The following is a 14987-nucleotide window of genomic DNA, read 5'->3' as shown; positions in this document are numbered from 1 at the left end:
ACTTTGAGACCCTCAGCTGTGGGTGCAGGTGTTCAAATAGGGTGAAAACCAGCCTGCTCTGCTTTGTTGCTTACTGATTCTTCCCTTTTTCTAGGTCTTCACCCTATCCCGCCACAAGGAGGCAAATTGGAGATTGCTGGCATGGTGGTGGGCCAGTGGGCTGGAAGCAAGCCATCTCGTGGGCAGGGTTCCTTCGGCATGCAAGTGGTATCCGTTGGAGGCCCAGGAAAAGGGTAGGTGCCACTAGACAAGTCGCCTTGGCTTCGTATAGCCTTGGTTGTCAGGAAAGGGTGTTGTTTCCCTTTGTCCCCTGCAGCTTTTTGAGATTTGGGGTTCCGAGTGAGGAGTGGGGAGCCTGGCCCCTGGATTCTGCACCCTTTCTGTGGAAAGGGAAGACAAGTCTCAACAGTTTTGGAAAAGAATGAGAAGACCAGTAAATTGGGATTGAGTGGGGAGAATCCAGAGCAAGTTGAAAGATCTTAGGTAAAGGGACCCCTGACCATTAGGTCCAGTTGTGACCGACTCTGGGGTTGCGATGCTCATCTCGCATTATTGGACGAGGGAGCCTGCGTATAGCTTCCAGGTCATGTGGCCAGCATGACAAAGCTGCTTCTGGCGAACCAGAGCAGCACACGGAAACGCTGTTTACCTTCCCGCACTTTGAAGTGCTTTTGAACTGCTAGGTGGGCAGGAGCTGGGACCGAGCAACAGGAGCTCACCCCGTCGCGGGGATTCGAACCGCTGACCTTCTGATCAGCAAGCCCTAGGCTCCGTGGTTTAACCCACAGCGCCACCCGTGTCCCTTGAAAGATCTTAAGTCACCTTAAAATCAATTCAAGATTAAAGGTGAATGAAACTGCCTTTTTAACAAATTAATTGATTCATCCATTAGATTTTAACAGATACCTTTTGCAATAAAAGGATATATAACCAATTTGAGATTCAGGATACTAAGCTAACCAATTTAATGACTTATTACTTTGGGTGGGGAACATTATAAAATGACTCATTTCCATTCGTAAAATTGAGGTGTTGCACCTTTCTTTGCTGTTGCAGCCGTGGTCGCGATAATTCTGGAAAAATCCCCAAAGGAAACAAGAAAGTGAGCAAGCAAGTATGTGTCCCTGCCTCTCCTGTTGTTCCCTGTACAGTGTCCAAACCCTTTTTTTTTTGTCACTGGTGTATCCTCCTTTCCCTGCTCTTCTAAAAGTATCTGCCGACTTGTTGCCAAAGGATACCACTTGCTGCAATGGCCCGCACTCTGGGTACTCGTCATGTCAGCCACTATGAGGCACACTTTGGAAGAAATAAAAATGGATGCTGCAAAATAGGGCACTTGGAGGTCTATCCCCACCTTGGGAGAACCAAGAATCCTTTCTTTGGCCCGCTTATTTTCAGCTCCTTTTCCTTTTAGGGGTGGCTGAGTTTTCCGTCCATAAAATGAGGGTGATGTTTTAACCCATCACCAGCAAAAGAAGCCTTTCAGTGTAAAGAATAGCAGGTTGCAATTCACCTGTCTATTGAATGGTTCCTAGGTGGAAAAGAGCTACCTGGGTATGAGTTTCTCTCCTTGGACTTGCACCTTTTTTTGGGGTATGTGTGTGTAACATTAATTTATTATCTTTGATTCTGGTATGGATTCCTCCCCCCCCCCATGTTTAGTTCAAAGTATTCCATTCCACTTTTGCTTTGTTTTATTTGGCACCTGTTATTAGATTTCATTATCTTGCATCTTTTGGGATGGATAAAACCTCCCCATGATTTGGCAGTGTGATGCAAGTGAATGAGTGGTTCTGAAGTTAAAAGTGTTCACCTCGTGGACTGGTTTGGACATCAGTATGGACTCTCTGTTTCATGCTGCATGCAAGGCAAAGGATTTTGATAGAAGCAGCCTTCTGTCCCCATCTCAGAAGTGCCTGCATCTTTAGGTTGGATCTCTCTAGTCCAGGCATCCCCAAACTTCGGCCCTCCAGATGTTTTGGACTACACTTCCCATCTTCCCCAACCACTGGTCCTGTTAGCTAGGGGTCAGGGAGTTGTAGGCCAAAACATCTGGAGGGCCGCAGTTTGGGGATGCCTGGCTCTAGTCAATATCCCAGGACCTGGGTGTTCTATTTAGCTTTTCCAACTCCAACCCCCGCTAAAGGCCTCCTCTTGTACTTGCCAGGGCTCTACGGAAGGAACTGCCAAGACACCAGAGTTCAACAATAACAACAATGGTGGCACCAACAACAGCAGCAGCAGCAGCCATCCTCAGTCCCAGGTGAATGGGAATGGGGGTACCACCCCCACGGTGGGCGAGGACCCAGGGGTTGGAGCCTGCCCCTCAGCCACATCACCTTGTGCCTTAGCCAGAGACGCTGACTCATGCAATAACAACAGCCCGTTCTTCGGGACGCTGAGTGGGGATCCTGAACGGTGCCCGGAGAACAAGCTTTCCTTCCCAGCTCTGCAGAAAGAGGAGTGAATGGACGCCGCTGTGGGTCCGATTGGTTGGCAGTGGGGCGGTGAAGAGAAGTGTCATGGTGTTACCAACTAGTGGGGCGGGGGGAAGATACAACACTTCTGCAAATCCCCAGAATGGAAACATTTGAGCTGGTGAGAATGGTTAAGTGGTGGGGAGGTCCAGGAGCAGAGCTTTCTTGACAACTCGCATTTGGAGGGTTTGTGTCATGGGTGCTTCTTCTTCCCTGTGAGTAGCAGATGCAGCCCTGGAGGGTGGTGGAGTGACATGGGGTGGCTTGGGGCTCTTCTCCCACCTTCGATGACCACACCAGCGCTTTTTGCTCTCTGCCCCTTGAATTCGCCATCGTGCCAATCGGATCCAAAAGGGCGGCATTTTTTTTCCTTTTAAAAAAATTATTTGAATTTGTTTTGATTTTTTTTTAATTTTATAGGGGGGGTTGTTTTTAGGGTGCAAGATTTATGGTAATTCTGGATTTGGGGAATGGGATATTTTTTAAAGGAGAAAAAGCTGGCAAGGTTTTATTTTAAAATGGGGCAGATTTTTCCTGCCTGCCTTGTTAATTTCTTGCCAGCTCCCCCACCAGCAGGCCAAACAGCAGTGTTGCTTGGAGGGGTGGTGGTGGTGGCAAACAGCATGGAGCGAAGGTGTTTTTTTTGGGGGGGGGTGTAGGAAAAGACAATGATTTTTAAAAGAGAGAGAGACAGAGCAGCACAGCTACTGCACCTTATACTCCCAAGTGTGTATAGCGGTCAGCTTGTGCTTTTTATTATATATAAGAGAGAAAGAGAGAGAGAGATTATATTTATATATAACGTGCATAGAGCTATATATAAATATGAACGTGGCAAGCCCGGAAAGGGTGAAAACGTTCCTGGGAGACAACTTGCGTTCTGAAATGTGCTATGCGTTCTTTGTGAATTAAAGGACCTGTGTCTCCAGTGGCCAGCAGTTGGCGCTGCTAACAGGGCTGCTGGGGCGGATGAACCAGGCCTCCTGATATCAGACAGAAAACTTCTTATCCTTCAAGCGGACGAGCACTTACTGTTACAATTCCAGGACTGTGAGCAAACAAATAGGGCTGGGGCTGTAAAGGGGTTTGGGGCTAAGGGTGGATTGTCACCCCGTTGCCATGGGGAGGGTGGTGGGGAGGCTGGAAGTCAAAAGTATCAAACCGACCCAGAGCCTTGTGGGGCAGAGAGGGAAGGGTAGCCCAGGAGAACATAAAGCGGTTCAAGCGATTTACCGTTCTATAGGCTGAGTTGTGTGCACCCTGCAGTTTCAGCAAACAATCTGGAAATCAGTGCAGGGTTTGGCGTTCTCAAATCACAGCTTTTGGTTTCAAAGCAACAACTATATTTTTAAAAACAAAACAAAAAAACCCACTGATATTTAATAGGGGAATGTTTTCAAAGGGTTTCTTAGAAGAGCTAGTCAGGGTTTTCAGTGTGTTTGTGAGATGGCTGGGGAGGTTTTAGGGCCTTGCACAACCGCCACTGCTTCTCTTGTTGCTGGTATCTCCCCCCCCATCCCCCCGTCTCACACCATTCCTTTCTGCCCCCTTCATCCCATCCATGTCCAATGCCATCTTACAGTTCTCTTGGGAAGCTGAATACAGTGATACCTTGGGTTACAAACCTTTCGGGTTACAAACACTTTGGGTTACAAACTCTGCTAGCCCAGAAGTAGTACCTCGGGTTGAGAACTTTGGCCCAGGATGAGAATGGCAGCGGGAGGCCCCATTAGCAAAAGCACGCCTCAGGTTAAGAACAGTTTTGGGTTAAGAACGGACCTCCGGAACGAATCAAGTTCATAACCCGAGGTACCAATGTAACTGCAAAAATAATCCAGTTCTCACACATACATATATGGCACAAGAGAGACTGTACTGAAACTGTCTGGTTGTTGTTTTTAGTGCAGAGTACACACAGTTTTGCTTATATAGAATGGATAAAATGGGTGGTTTTAAAGTGAAGAATCGTATAACTGAGGTGGGAGTTTGGGTGAGCAGGATTATAGTTCTGTTGAAAAGAGAACTCTAACCAATTTTCCAGCTGCATACATCCATGCAGTCTGATTTCTGACATCATCCATGGCATGTGCCTCAATTACTAGATTGTTGATTTTCATTTCTGCCTTCTGCTATCAATCAATCAATCAATCAATCCTCCAGTAGGCTGAATCCCCCACCTGAGTTTCTACCATAAGAGGAACAGATGAAAAACAGTTGGCCAGAAAAAATGTCTTGATGGCTATTTCTGCCTCCTTGACCATGATCAGTAAAGGCAAAAGAAAATACTTCCTAACGATGCATAATGAGCATATGAAATTAACTGCCACAAGGTATGGTGATGGTCGCTGCTGTAGATCCTTTTGACAAGGGCTTTCGACAAATCCATGGGCAGAAGTTTATTTATTAGTTATTTATTAAGTTTGCAACCTGCCCTTCCTCCCAAGGAGTATGGGATGTCAGTTTTGTAAATGTCTACTAACCTTGATAGCTGGATGCAGCCTAAATGTTCAGGGATGGAATACGTTTGAATTTCAGTTGCTTGGAAGCAACAACAGGAGTCTTTGGGAAAAGGTGGGAGGGGAATCTGCCCTGTCACCCACTCGGGAATCTCTTTCTGAACATAAAAGGGCAGTTAAAATGTGCCTAAGGCCTACAGCGTGGTGTTCATACTGTGTGTTGGGATCTTCCAAGGGGCTGAAAGATTCCTTCAGGTGCTTGCAAGTGCTGGACCTCTAGGGTGGGGTGTGACCTACAGCTGCTAGAAAAAGTCACCTCCTCTCTGTATCAGAGGCTCTAGTGAGAACTCTGTAGCCAACAGTTGGGAGAGGGCAATGCTCTTTTTAGGTTGACATCTAGAGCAGTTGGGCAAGAGGATGGCCTGTATAGCTGGGGAACCAGGCAAGATTTTAGGAAGCAAGGAAGGGTTTCCAAAGGTTGGAGGGGGCACTGACTTAAAGTGCAGGAAGGTAATTTGGATCGCAAGCTCTTAAAGGCAGCTTGATTCTCACCCACCTACCCTGCACCCCAGTGGGGAACCTTTCCTATCTTGTAAAATTATTGTTGTTCAAAGCAGCTGAAAACCAAACTCCCCAAGTATTAGAAATTCCTGTTTGTTCATAAGTATTGAAAATGGGAACATTTTCTTTTGCAGTTCTGTTCTGAATAGCAGGGTGGGAAGGAATCCAGAAAGAAAAACGTTTTGCCACATTTATAGGTAATAACGCTACAAAGTATCCAAGCAGAAGCACATTTTAGGGGGCTTTGCAATACTGTATACATAAATCACCAAGACCCCCTCCAATCGTGGTCGTCTCTTCATTCTGCCTCTGATACTATTGGAGGCAACCTAGTGATCATGACTAGTAGCCATTGATAGCTTTATGGCCCATGCTTTTGTCCAATTCCCTTTTCATTGGGGCTTTAAGCCTGTAACCCTGTACCGCCTCCGCCGGAGTACATTTCATTGAATTCAGTGGGACTTGCTTCTGAATAGACAGGTGTCAAATTGCTCTGTCTGAGCCTTAATTGTTGGGGTCTTGTGAGGATTCCAGTAAAGCTCAGCTTTCTAAAACAGGTTTCTAGCCTTTGTGAAGCCTTTGTGATGGAGGTGCAACGCACCAAAGATTTCTGAGAATGGAAGAGCCAGTGGCAACTAGCTAGATGTCCTTAAGATGTTCACAGAAGGGCATAATGGGAATGTCTGTTTCCTGTTGTTTGTCCATCAGACATTTATTTGGAAGGGGTTGTGGGATGGGAAGGGTGCAGGAGAGGTTTTTCAGCACAGTTGACATTCTGCCTTTTCTTCCTTCCTCCTTTTCTTGCTATGTAGTTCTAAGCCTTTTCGCAGTCCCTTTTGCAGTCTTTCAGTTGGGAGTCATCAAACTTCAAGACTGTGGAATCTACTTGGGTTTTTTGTTGTTGAATCAAGATCTAGGACCCTGGTGCAAAATACATGCTTTTCAGAATTATATATCCCAGACTTGATTTAGAGTACAGGAAGTGAATGGAGCTATTCACTCTTGGTAATCTGACATCCTTCATTTCAGCAGTTAGACAGACTTGTTTTGCTGTTGCTAAACACATGTGAGTCAGAAATCCTTATCCTACAGATCTCCAAATAGGTCTCAATCTGTTACATATATTTATTTAATTGAAATTTATCCATTGCTCATTCAAGTCCCTTGCAGAATTTGGCTTGTAGCTACTGGAATCTTGATAGACTCTTGAAATTCAGAAATGCAGTAGGTATAAACGGTACTATAGTAAGTGCATTGTTTAACCTCAGCATTGCAGGCTTCCAGAACCTGATTCTCCCATACATACATTCTTTTGTTTATATATTTGCATATCAAATTGGAGTGTTAAATCCCCCTTTTTTCTGTAAAGTGGTAACAGGATGAACCAACTCACACTAAGAACAGTATTTTCAGCTACCAGTAATAATTTTCAAGAAAGATCTTTCCCAGCTCCTAGAAATGATTTTACTAGAAAGGGTGTACGATCTGGGATTACAGTATATAGGAAGCAAAAAGGCATCGTCTGAACTATGAACCTCACCATTAAAGCTTCCTAATTAAGCATTAAATGTTCTAATTAAGCAATAGAAAGAGCCCAGTGTAGATTTTGAAACATTGCAGTTGTAGGCAGGGCTGTATTTCTTTTTGAATCGTCTTCAGTCCTATTCTCATTGGTATGCTATGACTGTAAAGTAAGACAGAACTTAAAATTGTGTATTGAGGGTTTTAGAATTAGGGTTTTCAGAAAAGGCCCTAGCTTTAGCCTCAAGTGGATTAAACCAACAGTCTTGGGAAACTGGTGGAGAACAAGGAAGTGTTTTAAGTTTTAATTGTGCCCTGTCGCTGAATGCCCTCTGATCTGGGTTTGGCTTTATGATAACAGAAAAAACACTTTACTCCCAGGTGTGAAGAGTAAGTGTAAATCTTCCTTACGCAATAATACTTCCTGTCACAAATGAGACACTGTTCAACCTCTTCAGTTGGGCATGCAGTTGTCATATGAAGTTTGAGGAGTGGGATTGCAACTTTAAATGGTGACTTTGAGAGGAGGGATTTAACACTCTCTTTCTCTTGGGGGTGTTTCAGTTGCTTTTAGCTTTGACAGTATTTGCTGGGAAGGAAGACTTCCTCTCCTGACCAATGGCACACATTTCCAAGCAACTTAACCATTGCCAGTTCTGAGGTCTTGCCCCAGAGCTAGAAAGACGCCTGCCTGCTTGAGCCATGCCTGCAGTCACACAGGCCTCTGAGCATGCAGCTATATTGCTATGATATCATGTAGCCCAGGGGAGCAGCTGGATCTGCATCACAGGTTTCTGTGATGCATTTCCTTATACACCACATTTCCAGTGCATGAGAAATTGAAACTGGATCAGATTGCTGCCCCCTTTTTAAACCTTTTAACAGTGCCACCAGGCAAGCTATTGATTAGGTGGTGGGATTGATTTGACTTGTCTGTCTGTCTGTCTGTCTGTCTGTGCAGACTGTTGGCATTACTGACTACTGGGTGCAAATTAGTCCTCTTCCATTGCGGTCCCATCCGTACAGCACATCTGAAACAGTACCATACCACTTTAAGCAGGGTGGTGTAACAACCCCTCTTGCCAGGAAACGCTGGGAATTGTAGCTGTGAGGTGAATTGAGGTCTCCTAACAGCCCTCGGCACCCTAACAAACTACTGTTCCCGGGGTAATTTGAGGGAAGCCGTGCTTTATAAACGTATGGTGCAAATGGAGCCAAAAACAGGAGAGTTTTGGGAAGCCCTTATTCCAAACATTTATATATTCTGTGATTCTGTGGGAGTACAGAATGTGATACTGGGTACAAAATTCAGCATCTTGAGCAGCCCAGTCTTTAAAAACAAAACTTTCTAATTTTTATGGATATTAAAATAAACCTCGGAAGTGTGTGGGTAGAATCTCAGTGAAGTTGCAGGAGTGGCTGGATAAGTTTTTCACTTTCAGAGTAGGGCTTCTCCCCCATTAGAACCAGGCTAAATTTGGCAAAACCTTGTTTAAAAATGAATAAATTATGCAAAATAAGACTGAAAATGTGTGTTACTTGCATAATTTATACAGGTAGAAGAATTCAGTATCTGAAGATTTTAGATTTTATCTGCTAAAAAGGTAGCAGGCAACATGCATCTTTAAAATATCTCTTAAGAGAATGATGGGAAGGGGATAATTAATCTTGAGGAATTTAATTTTAAGCCTAGTGTTGCATGAAAGCCAAAGAGGTAGATGAAAATTCCTAGGTTTGTTTCTCTTGCATAATAAATCCGAATGACGAAACACCCTTCATGCATATCTATGGACTTTAGTTTAATTGCAGTTGGATAATGCTACCATTCCCACTAGTGTTACTGAATGTAAAAGAGCATCTCTCATGTGATGGACATCATGCTATGATGCAAGAGCCAAGCTAACCTGACCTATGTTCTTGCCCTCAGAGGTCCGGTTCCCCATCATTCAGAATGTACTGCAGCTGAGCAAATACCTTTTTTTCCCCAAGCCTTACCAGACTGGTTTGGCTCCAGCATGTGGAATTGGAGCTGGTCATATACAGACTGGAGACTGCAATTTGTGTGATACAAGAATTCAGGCATCACCACCCCTAAGTGCAAATGATCTAGGGGAGCACTGAGATAAGTCTGCTGTGGTTGAGCTGGAAGATTCTAAAACTTGCAGTCCTGTAGAAGTTAGTCTTGCTTCTGGGAAAAGTGGAGAAGCCTTCGTTCCTTGGTGTTGATAGTACTCATAGATCAGAAGTGTAGTTTGGATATGACTGTTGGGCAAGGGCGGCTCTGCTTTGGTTGGAATGAGATGAGCCAAAGTCCTTTGAGAAAATAATACTTGACTATTGAATGAGGGCTCTTTCAAACTCTTAAAGCAGCTTTATGTATATTTAACCTTGCGGCAAAACTGTGCTGATTCCCCATTTCTTGCAGCTTTTGAATCTGAAGCTAATATTGGAGGTGCTTTTGCCTATAGAGCCAGGAACCAGCAGTCTCTGCAAATGCGCCTAGCCATAACTACAGTAGATGGCCCCATAGCTATTTTTTATAACAGAAAGTTTGATTATTTAAAAATAATAATAATGAAGCCCTGATTTGCAAACTTCAAAAAAATTTAAGTGCAGATTTCAAAATTCAGATCCTTTTGTGAGACCAGAAAGCTACAGTCCTTGAATGTAGATATAACTCTGAATACACTTCTCATGATCCTAAGACGCACAAAAGGGGAGGTTAGCACGTGGCCTTGCGATGGATGGATCAGTCTGTTTCATGTGTCTTCATTCATAAATCCATTCCATTCAGTTTCTGCATTACTCTGGATTTGTTTTGAATCCATATGGAAAATTGTATCTAAAAACATATTTTAACTCTGTATATACCGTATTTTTCCGTCCATAATACGCCCCCATGTATAAGACGCCCCTATTTTGGGGGGACTCTGATTTAAGAAAATGGGAAAGATCTATTGTATAATGGGGAAAGATTCATGTATAAGACGTCCCCAAATTTTGGGCATTATTTTTAGGGGGGGAAACCTAGTCTTATACACGGAAAAATATGGTACATTTTTAAAGGCAGCCCTGCTTAGGGAAGTTTTTAATGTGCGACATTTTAATGTATTTTAATCTTTGTTGGAAGCCGCCCAGAGTGGCTGGGGAAACCCAGCCGGATGGGCAGGGTACAAATAATAAATTATTATTATTATATTATTATAAACATTTTAACTAGGCATTTTGGTATTTTTTTGAGACAATGCCTGTGTCTCATTAATTCAGATAAATGCAAAATCTAAGGATAATTAAATTCTAATTCATAATGGGTCTGGATCGGGTCACTTTGCATCAGAATTCACAGAAATAAAATTCCTCAGGCATCTGTAATGAGACCTCTTTTCTCCACGTTTCCAGAAATTAGTCACCTTAGCATTGCAGGCTGTCTGTAAAATTAAGGACTTTTCAAGCATCTTGCAGTGCTGCCTGTGGGAGCTATTGTATGACAAAGACGCAAAAATGTAGAGCTTGAATGGATTGTAACTTTGTGAAATGAATGTCCTAATCATGAACAAGCATCAGGTTTCCCTTGTGAGGGTGAGCCTGAGGTAATTGTGGCATCAGTTGGACCCAAAGATTATGTTGAGTTGCATGGTTCATTCTTTGAGAGCAGAGCTCTCAAATGCAGTGTTCTTGCTTTTCATTTGGCCTGTGTAACACTTGGACTCTCTCCAGGGCTGGATCCTTGGGTGGTACAATCTTGGCAGAGTTCCTTTGAAGTCACGGGATCTGCATCCCACATTCAGAGCCATTGATCCCCAATGGAGTAAGGTCCATTAACAACAGCTGTAGGGATCGTGTTTATTAGAAATAATTGCCATGTTACTAACTTTGATGCTGAGAATTAACTGAAGTAATATGACTTTCCCCTGCCCTGTGCAGTGGACCTTAAATGCTCATAAGGAAGGCAAAATATGTTCCTGTGTCCAAATTTTCTTCCTCTTAGCAGGGCTTTTTTTCAGCCAGAACTCACCAGAATTCAGTTCCAGCCCCTCTTAGGTGGGCACCATTGCCATTTATAAGAGAACAAGGGAGGAGTTCATGGTGAGTTCCGGCACCTCTTTTTCTAGAAAAATAGCACTGCCTCTAAGATAAAGAAAGGTTCCTTTTTAATATGAGTTGAAGTGGGAACAAATCTAATACTTTTAACTTCCTGTACTAGGCTCCAATTCAAGATTCTCTAAGCATGTTTCTTGAAGTCTTCATAAGGATCTAAACCATACAATCAAAGGCATGGATTTTAGCATGCTGCCTTCATTGTTTTGTGGGGGGTGGAGGGTGGACCTTTTAAAGCCAGCCTACTGACCCATACTTCCTGCATTTCTCTTACAAATATTTCATCCCATCCTAAGTAATGCGGGATATGACTCTGGCTAGCCATTCCCAAGGATGGCTACTAGTCAACTTAGCCAACCAGTTAAGAGGTTTTTTGTCCAAATATACTTACAATACTTGAAAAGACTTTGAAGCCTTTTCAGGGGCAGCTTTTAAACTTTTTCTGATGTCGTTTAGAATTCCACCTTTCCTTGGATTCATACACAAACAAACAAGCGAGCCCTTAGGTCCCTGGGGGGAAGTCACAGACAAACATTATGACAGGGACTTGAATTCTTGTGGAGGGGAATAGGGGTATCCCTGTCCACAGATTAAATGTGTGTACGCTAGAGCCTGTGAGGAAGGCACAGAGCCACTCAGTGGCCAGTTGGCACAAAGAACCAACATTTCCCCCTATCACGCAACTGTAACCTAGGCTGCAAATCCTCAGTATACTTACTTGGGTGTAAGCCCACTGAAATAATGGTGTTTCTTTCCAAGTAAATGTTATTAGGATCAAGCTGCAAGATGAATCATAAGCTAACTACAATTTTTAAAAAATCTTGTTAGCATAATTTTACTACCGAAGTTCAATCATTATAGTAGCTAACTTACCTGACATGTATTTTGCTAAATATGCATGTTCTTCTATTTTTAATTTTAATCCTTCCAATTACCCCCACACCAATCTCTTTTGTAAGTCCATTAATTATTGTTTAAAAGAAATCTTAACACACACCTGTTTAGAGATCTTTCAGTCTTTAATTGCTATTTACCGCTCATTGCATAAAGTCAGATAGCGTTGCTCATTTTCTAGTTTTTTTTTAAGATTAGAATTCTTTTCTGACTCAAGTTTTGAAAGACCAACCCCCCTTCCCACGTACACTTTATCTGTCTATAATATTACCCTCGCAGACGGGATGTACACTTTTTCTGACTTATAACCATTGCTCTTGTATTTTGGTAGATGCTTTGTTGATAGTAACTAAATGCCTAGTAAGATTTTAAAAGTAAAAACTTCAATCTCAGTTGTTACTTTAAGCCAATCTTTCCCCTCACACACCCTCTTTGAATAACCTTGGAAGTTGCATTTTTACCATATATATCTCCCCGTGACCACCTTTTAAAATGTTTAGCCTGAGATTTTAGCTTTAAAGGGAAAAAAAAGCATACAAACCAATTTTTGATGAACAGAGTAAATCTGATTTTTTTTTCTTGTTAGTGTTCCCCTGTCAATTGCAAGTTCATGCTTTATTTATGTGGGATAAATTCATTATTCCCTTCTCTCTTTTTTTAAATGGATTTTCTTTTTATGCTATATTAACACCTGTTCTTAGTGGATGGATAAATGTTATCTTTACTACCCCGACCTTGATAAACAAATCCCCATCTCCCCAATCCTTGCACCCCACACCAAGCTCCATAGGTTGTTGGGTTTTTTAATCAGTGTAAGTTCGGACAGGTTGCTCTAAATCAGGGGAAACTCGCAGTAGGTTTGCAATCAGAAAGCTTGGGTGTCTTTTGGGAATGTTTTTGCTGGTGGAATCCTGGCGCGTTGTTCATCTGTTGATGATGGAGAGAGACTTACAGTGCTTAATAAATTCTATTCTTTTAGTAAAAAATAAATAAATGGTGTGTTTGTACTCCTGTGTTTTTAAGCTTTGTAAAGGTACAAGGTCTGAAAGAAAGGTGCCGTGTCACTTTTAGTGCTATGTGTCTGCTGCAGAAGTGAATAATTCAGCCTCATCAGAACTTCAGGTGTTTCTTCATGGTGTCCCTGCCATAGCTGCCAAGTTTTCCCTTTTCTCGCGAGGAAGCCTATTCAGCATAAGGGAATTTCCCATTTAAAAAAAAGGAGAACTTGGCAGCTATGGTCCCTGCAGCCACTCATTTGGAGCGACGCCCATCTAATTCATACTTGGAGTAGACCCATTGAACAAATAACTTCAGGTTACTTGAGTGAAGAGGAAAGTGTGTGGTGCAGAACTGCAGATCTTTTAAAACATGTACCGTATAGCAGGGGTCAGCAAGCTTTTCCAGCAGGGGCCCCACTATCCCTCAGACCTTGTGGGGGGGGCTGGACTATATTTTGAAGGGGGGGAGGATGAATTCCTATGCCCCACAAATAACCCAGAGATGCATTTTAAATAAAAGGACACATTCTACTCATTTAAAAACACACTAATTCCCGGACCGTCTGTGGGCCCAGTTTTAGAAGGCAATTGGGCCGGATCCGGCCCCCGGGCCTTAGTTTGCCTACCCATGATGTATAGTGTATGTAAACGTGTCCAAAGTTAGCGGCAGCATCCACGGGGCAGCAGATCTGACCTCCAAGGAACACATTGCCCACTCTCCTTGGAGGCTGGATCAGCCACAAAATCTTCACTCGTCCCTTATTTCCTGGCGGTGGGATGCCATTTTGTGGTTCACCTCAAGTGCCAAAATGTCTTGGGCTGGGCCTGCAGTGGACTATATTACAATATTGCAACAGGCCTCCAACAGGCCTATCCATGTCCCCATCTTCATTCAAACTCCAACATTCAAGGCAAACGGTATTCTATAGCAGCAGGTAGGGGACCCTCATGGCCCTCTTGACAACTCCCATCATTCCTGGGGTGGCCAATGACCAGACATGGTGGGGATGTAGTCCATCAAAAGGTCTAGGGCAGTGGTGCCTAAACTCGGCCCTCCAGATGTTTTAGGACTACAACTCCCATCATCCCTAGCTAACAGAACTAATGGTCAGGGATGATGGGAATTGTAGTCCCAAAACATATGGAGGGCCGAGTTTGGCCACCACTAGTCTAGGGAGACCCACTGTTTTGTCTAGGCATAAGCCGCCACATCTCACTGCACTCTTCCCCGGACTCGCTCACAGAACACCTGGCAACACAACGAGTCCCTGGTGGACATTCATTCATTCATGTTTGCACACTGTCTGATTGTAAGAAACATCAAAGCGGTAAAGATAGAACGGTAAAATCGAGGGGAGAGGGGAACCATGTAGCTCCTTGGAGGAAAGGTGGGATATAGCAGCTTAACATTTGCAGATAACACAAGTTCTCTCTTCACAACCAAACGGCAGTTACACTAGAGTCCCGTTTATGTATCATTTATAAGATTTACACACTGCTTCATTGTTAAAAGCAAAAAACCCTCAAAGCAGTTTACAAAAAGATACATCAATAAAAACGAAAAAAAATCACCACCCTACTTTAAAACACATATACATATTAATTGCGTTTTGCCTTTCCACAGTTCAAACCGCGCTCAAGGCAGCTAAAACATGAAACGTAACTACAACATAGGAAAAGTAGTCGTATACAGTACAGTAAATAAAAGCCTTTTAAAAAATCCACCAACGAACTGAATAATTTCCACACAAATCACATGATCTGAAAGAAAGAGGCAACAAAACCCACATCAACAACTCCCGCAACGAAACTCGGCAAGCAACACGCAAGTACGAAAGTTAAAAAAAATACTGAAACAGATTCGCATTGCCTCGACTTCCTAAGCAGCTGGGTAGGCTTGCTTAAGCAATGAGCTGTTTAGCGGGCGCTGAGAAGAGTAGAGCCAAACCGCCCGCTGGATCTCAAGAGGCAGGGAGTTCCGA

The 14987-nt window shown here is 43.2% G+C and overlaps 1 protein-coding gene across 1 annotated transcript in view; it reads left to right on the top strand.

Annotated features, from left to right (window-relative positions):
• FAM120C (family with sequence similarity 120 member C) overlaps nucleotides 1-13014 on the top strand; it is a 34816-nt gene extending 21802 nt beyond the window's left edge. The window contains exons 14-16 of the mRNA XM_035097491.2: nucleotides 95-233; nucleotides 1057-1114; nucleotides 2168-13014. Of these exons, the coding sequence (XP_034953382.1) occupies nucleotides 95-233; nucleotides 1057-1114; nucleotides 2168-2467 (497 nt within the window). The 3' untranslated portion in view covers nucleotides 2468-13014. The remainder of the gene's footprint in view (nucleotides 1-94; nucleotides 234-1056; nucleotides 1115-2167) is intronic.
• Nucleotides 13015-14987: the final 1973 nt, after the last annotated feature.

The sequence above is a fragment of the Zootoca vivipara genome, chromosome 16 (assembly GCF_963506605.1).
Source record: "Zootoca vivipara chromosome 16, rZooViv1.1, whole genome shotgun sequence".
NCBI lineage: Eukaryota > Metazoa > Chordata > Lepidosauria > Squamata > Lacertidae > Zootoca > Zootoca vivipara.
Note: the sequence above shows the minus strand (reverse complement) of the source record. Positions and strands in the feature narration are given on the sequence as shown.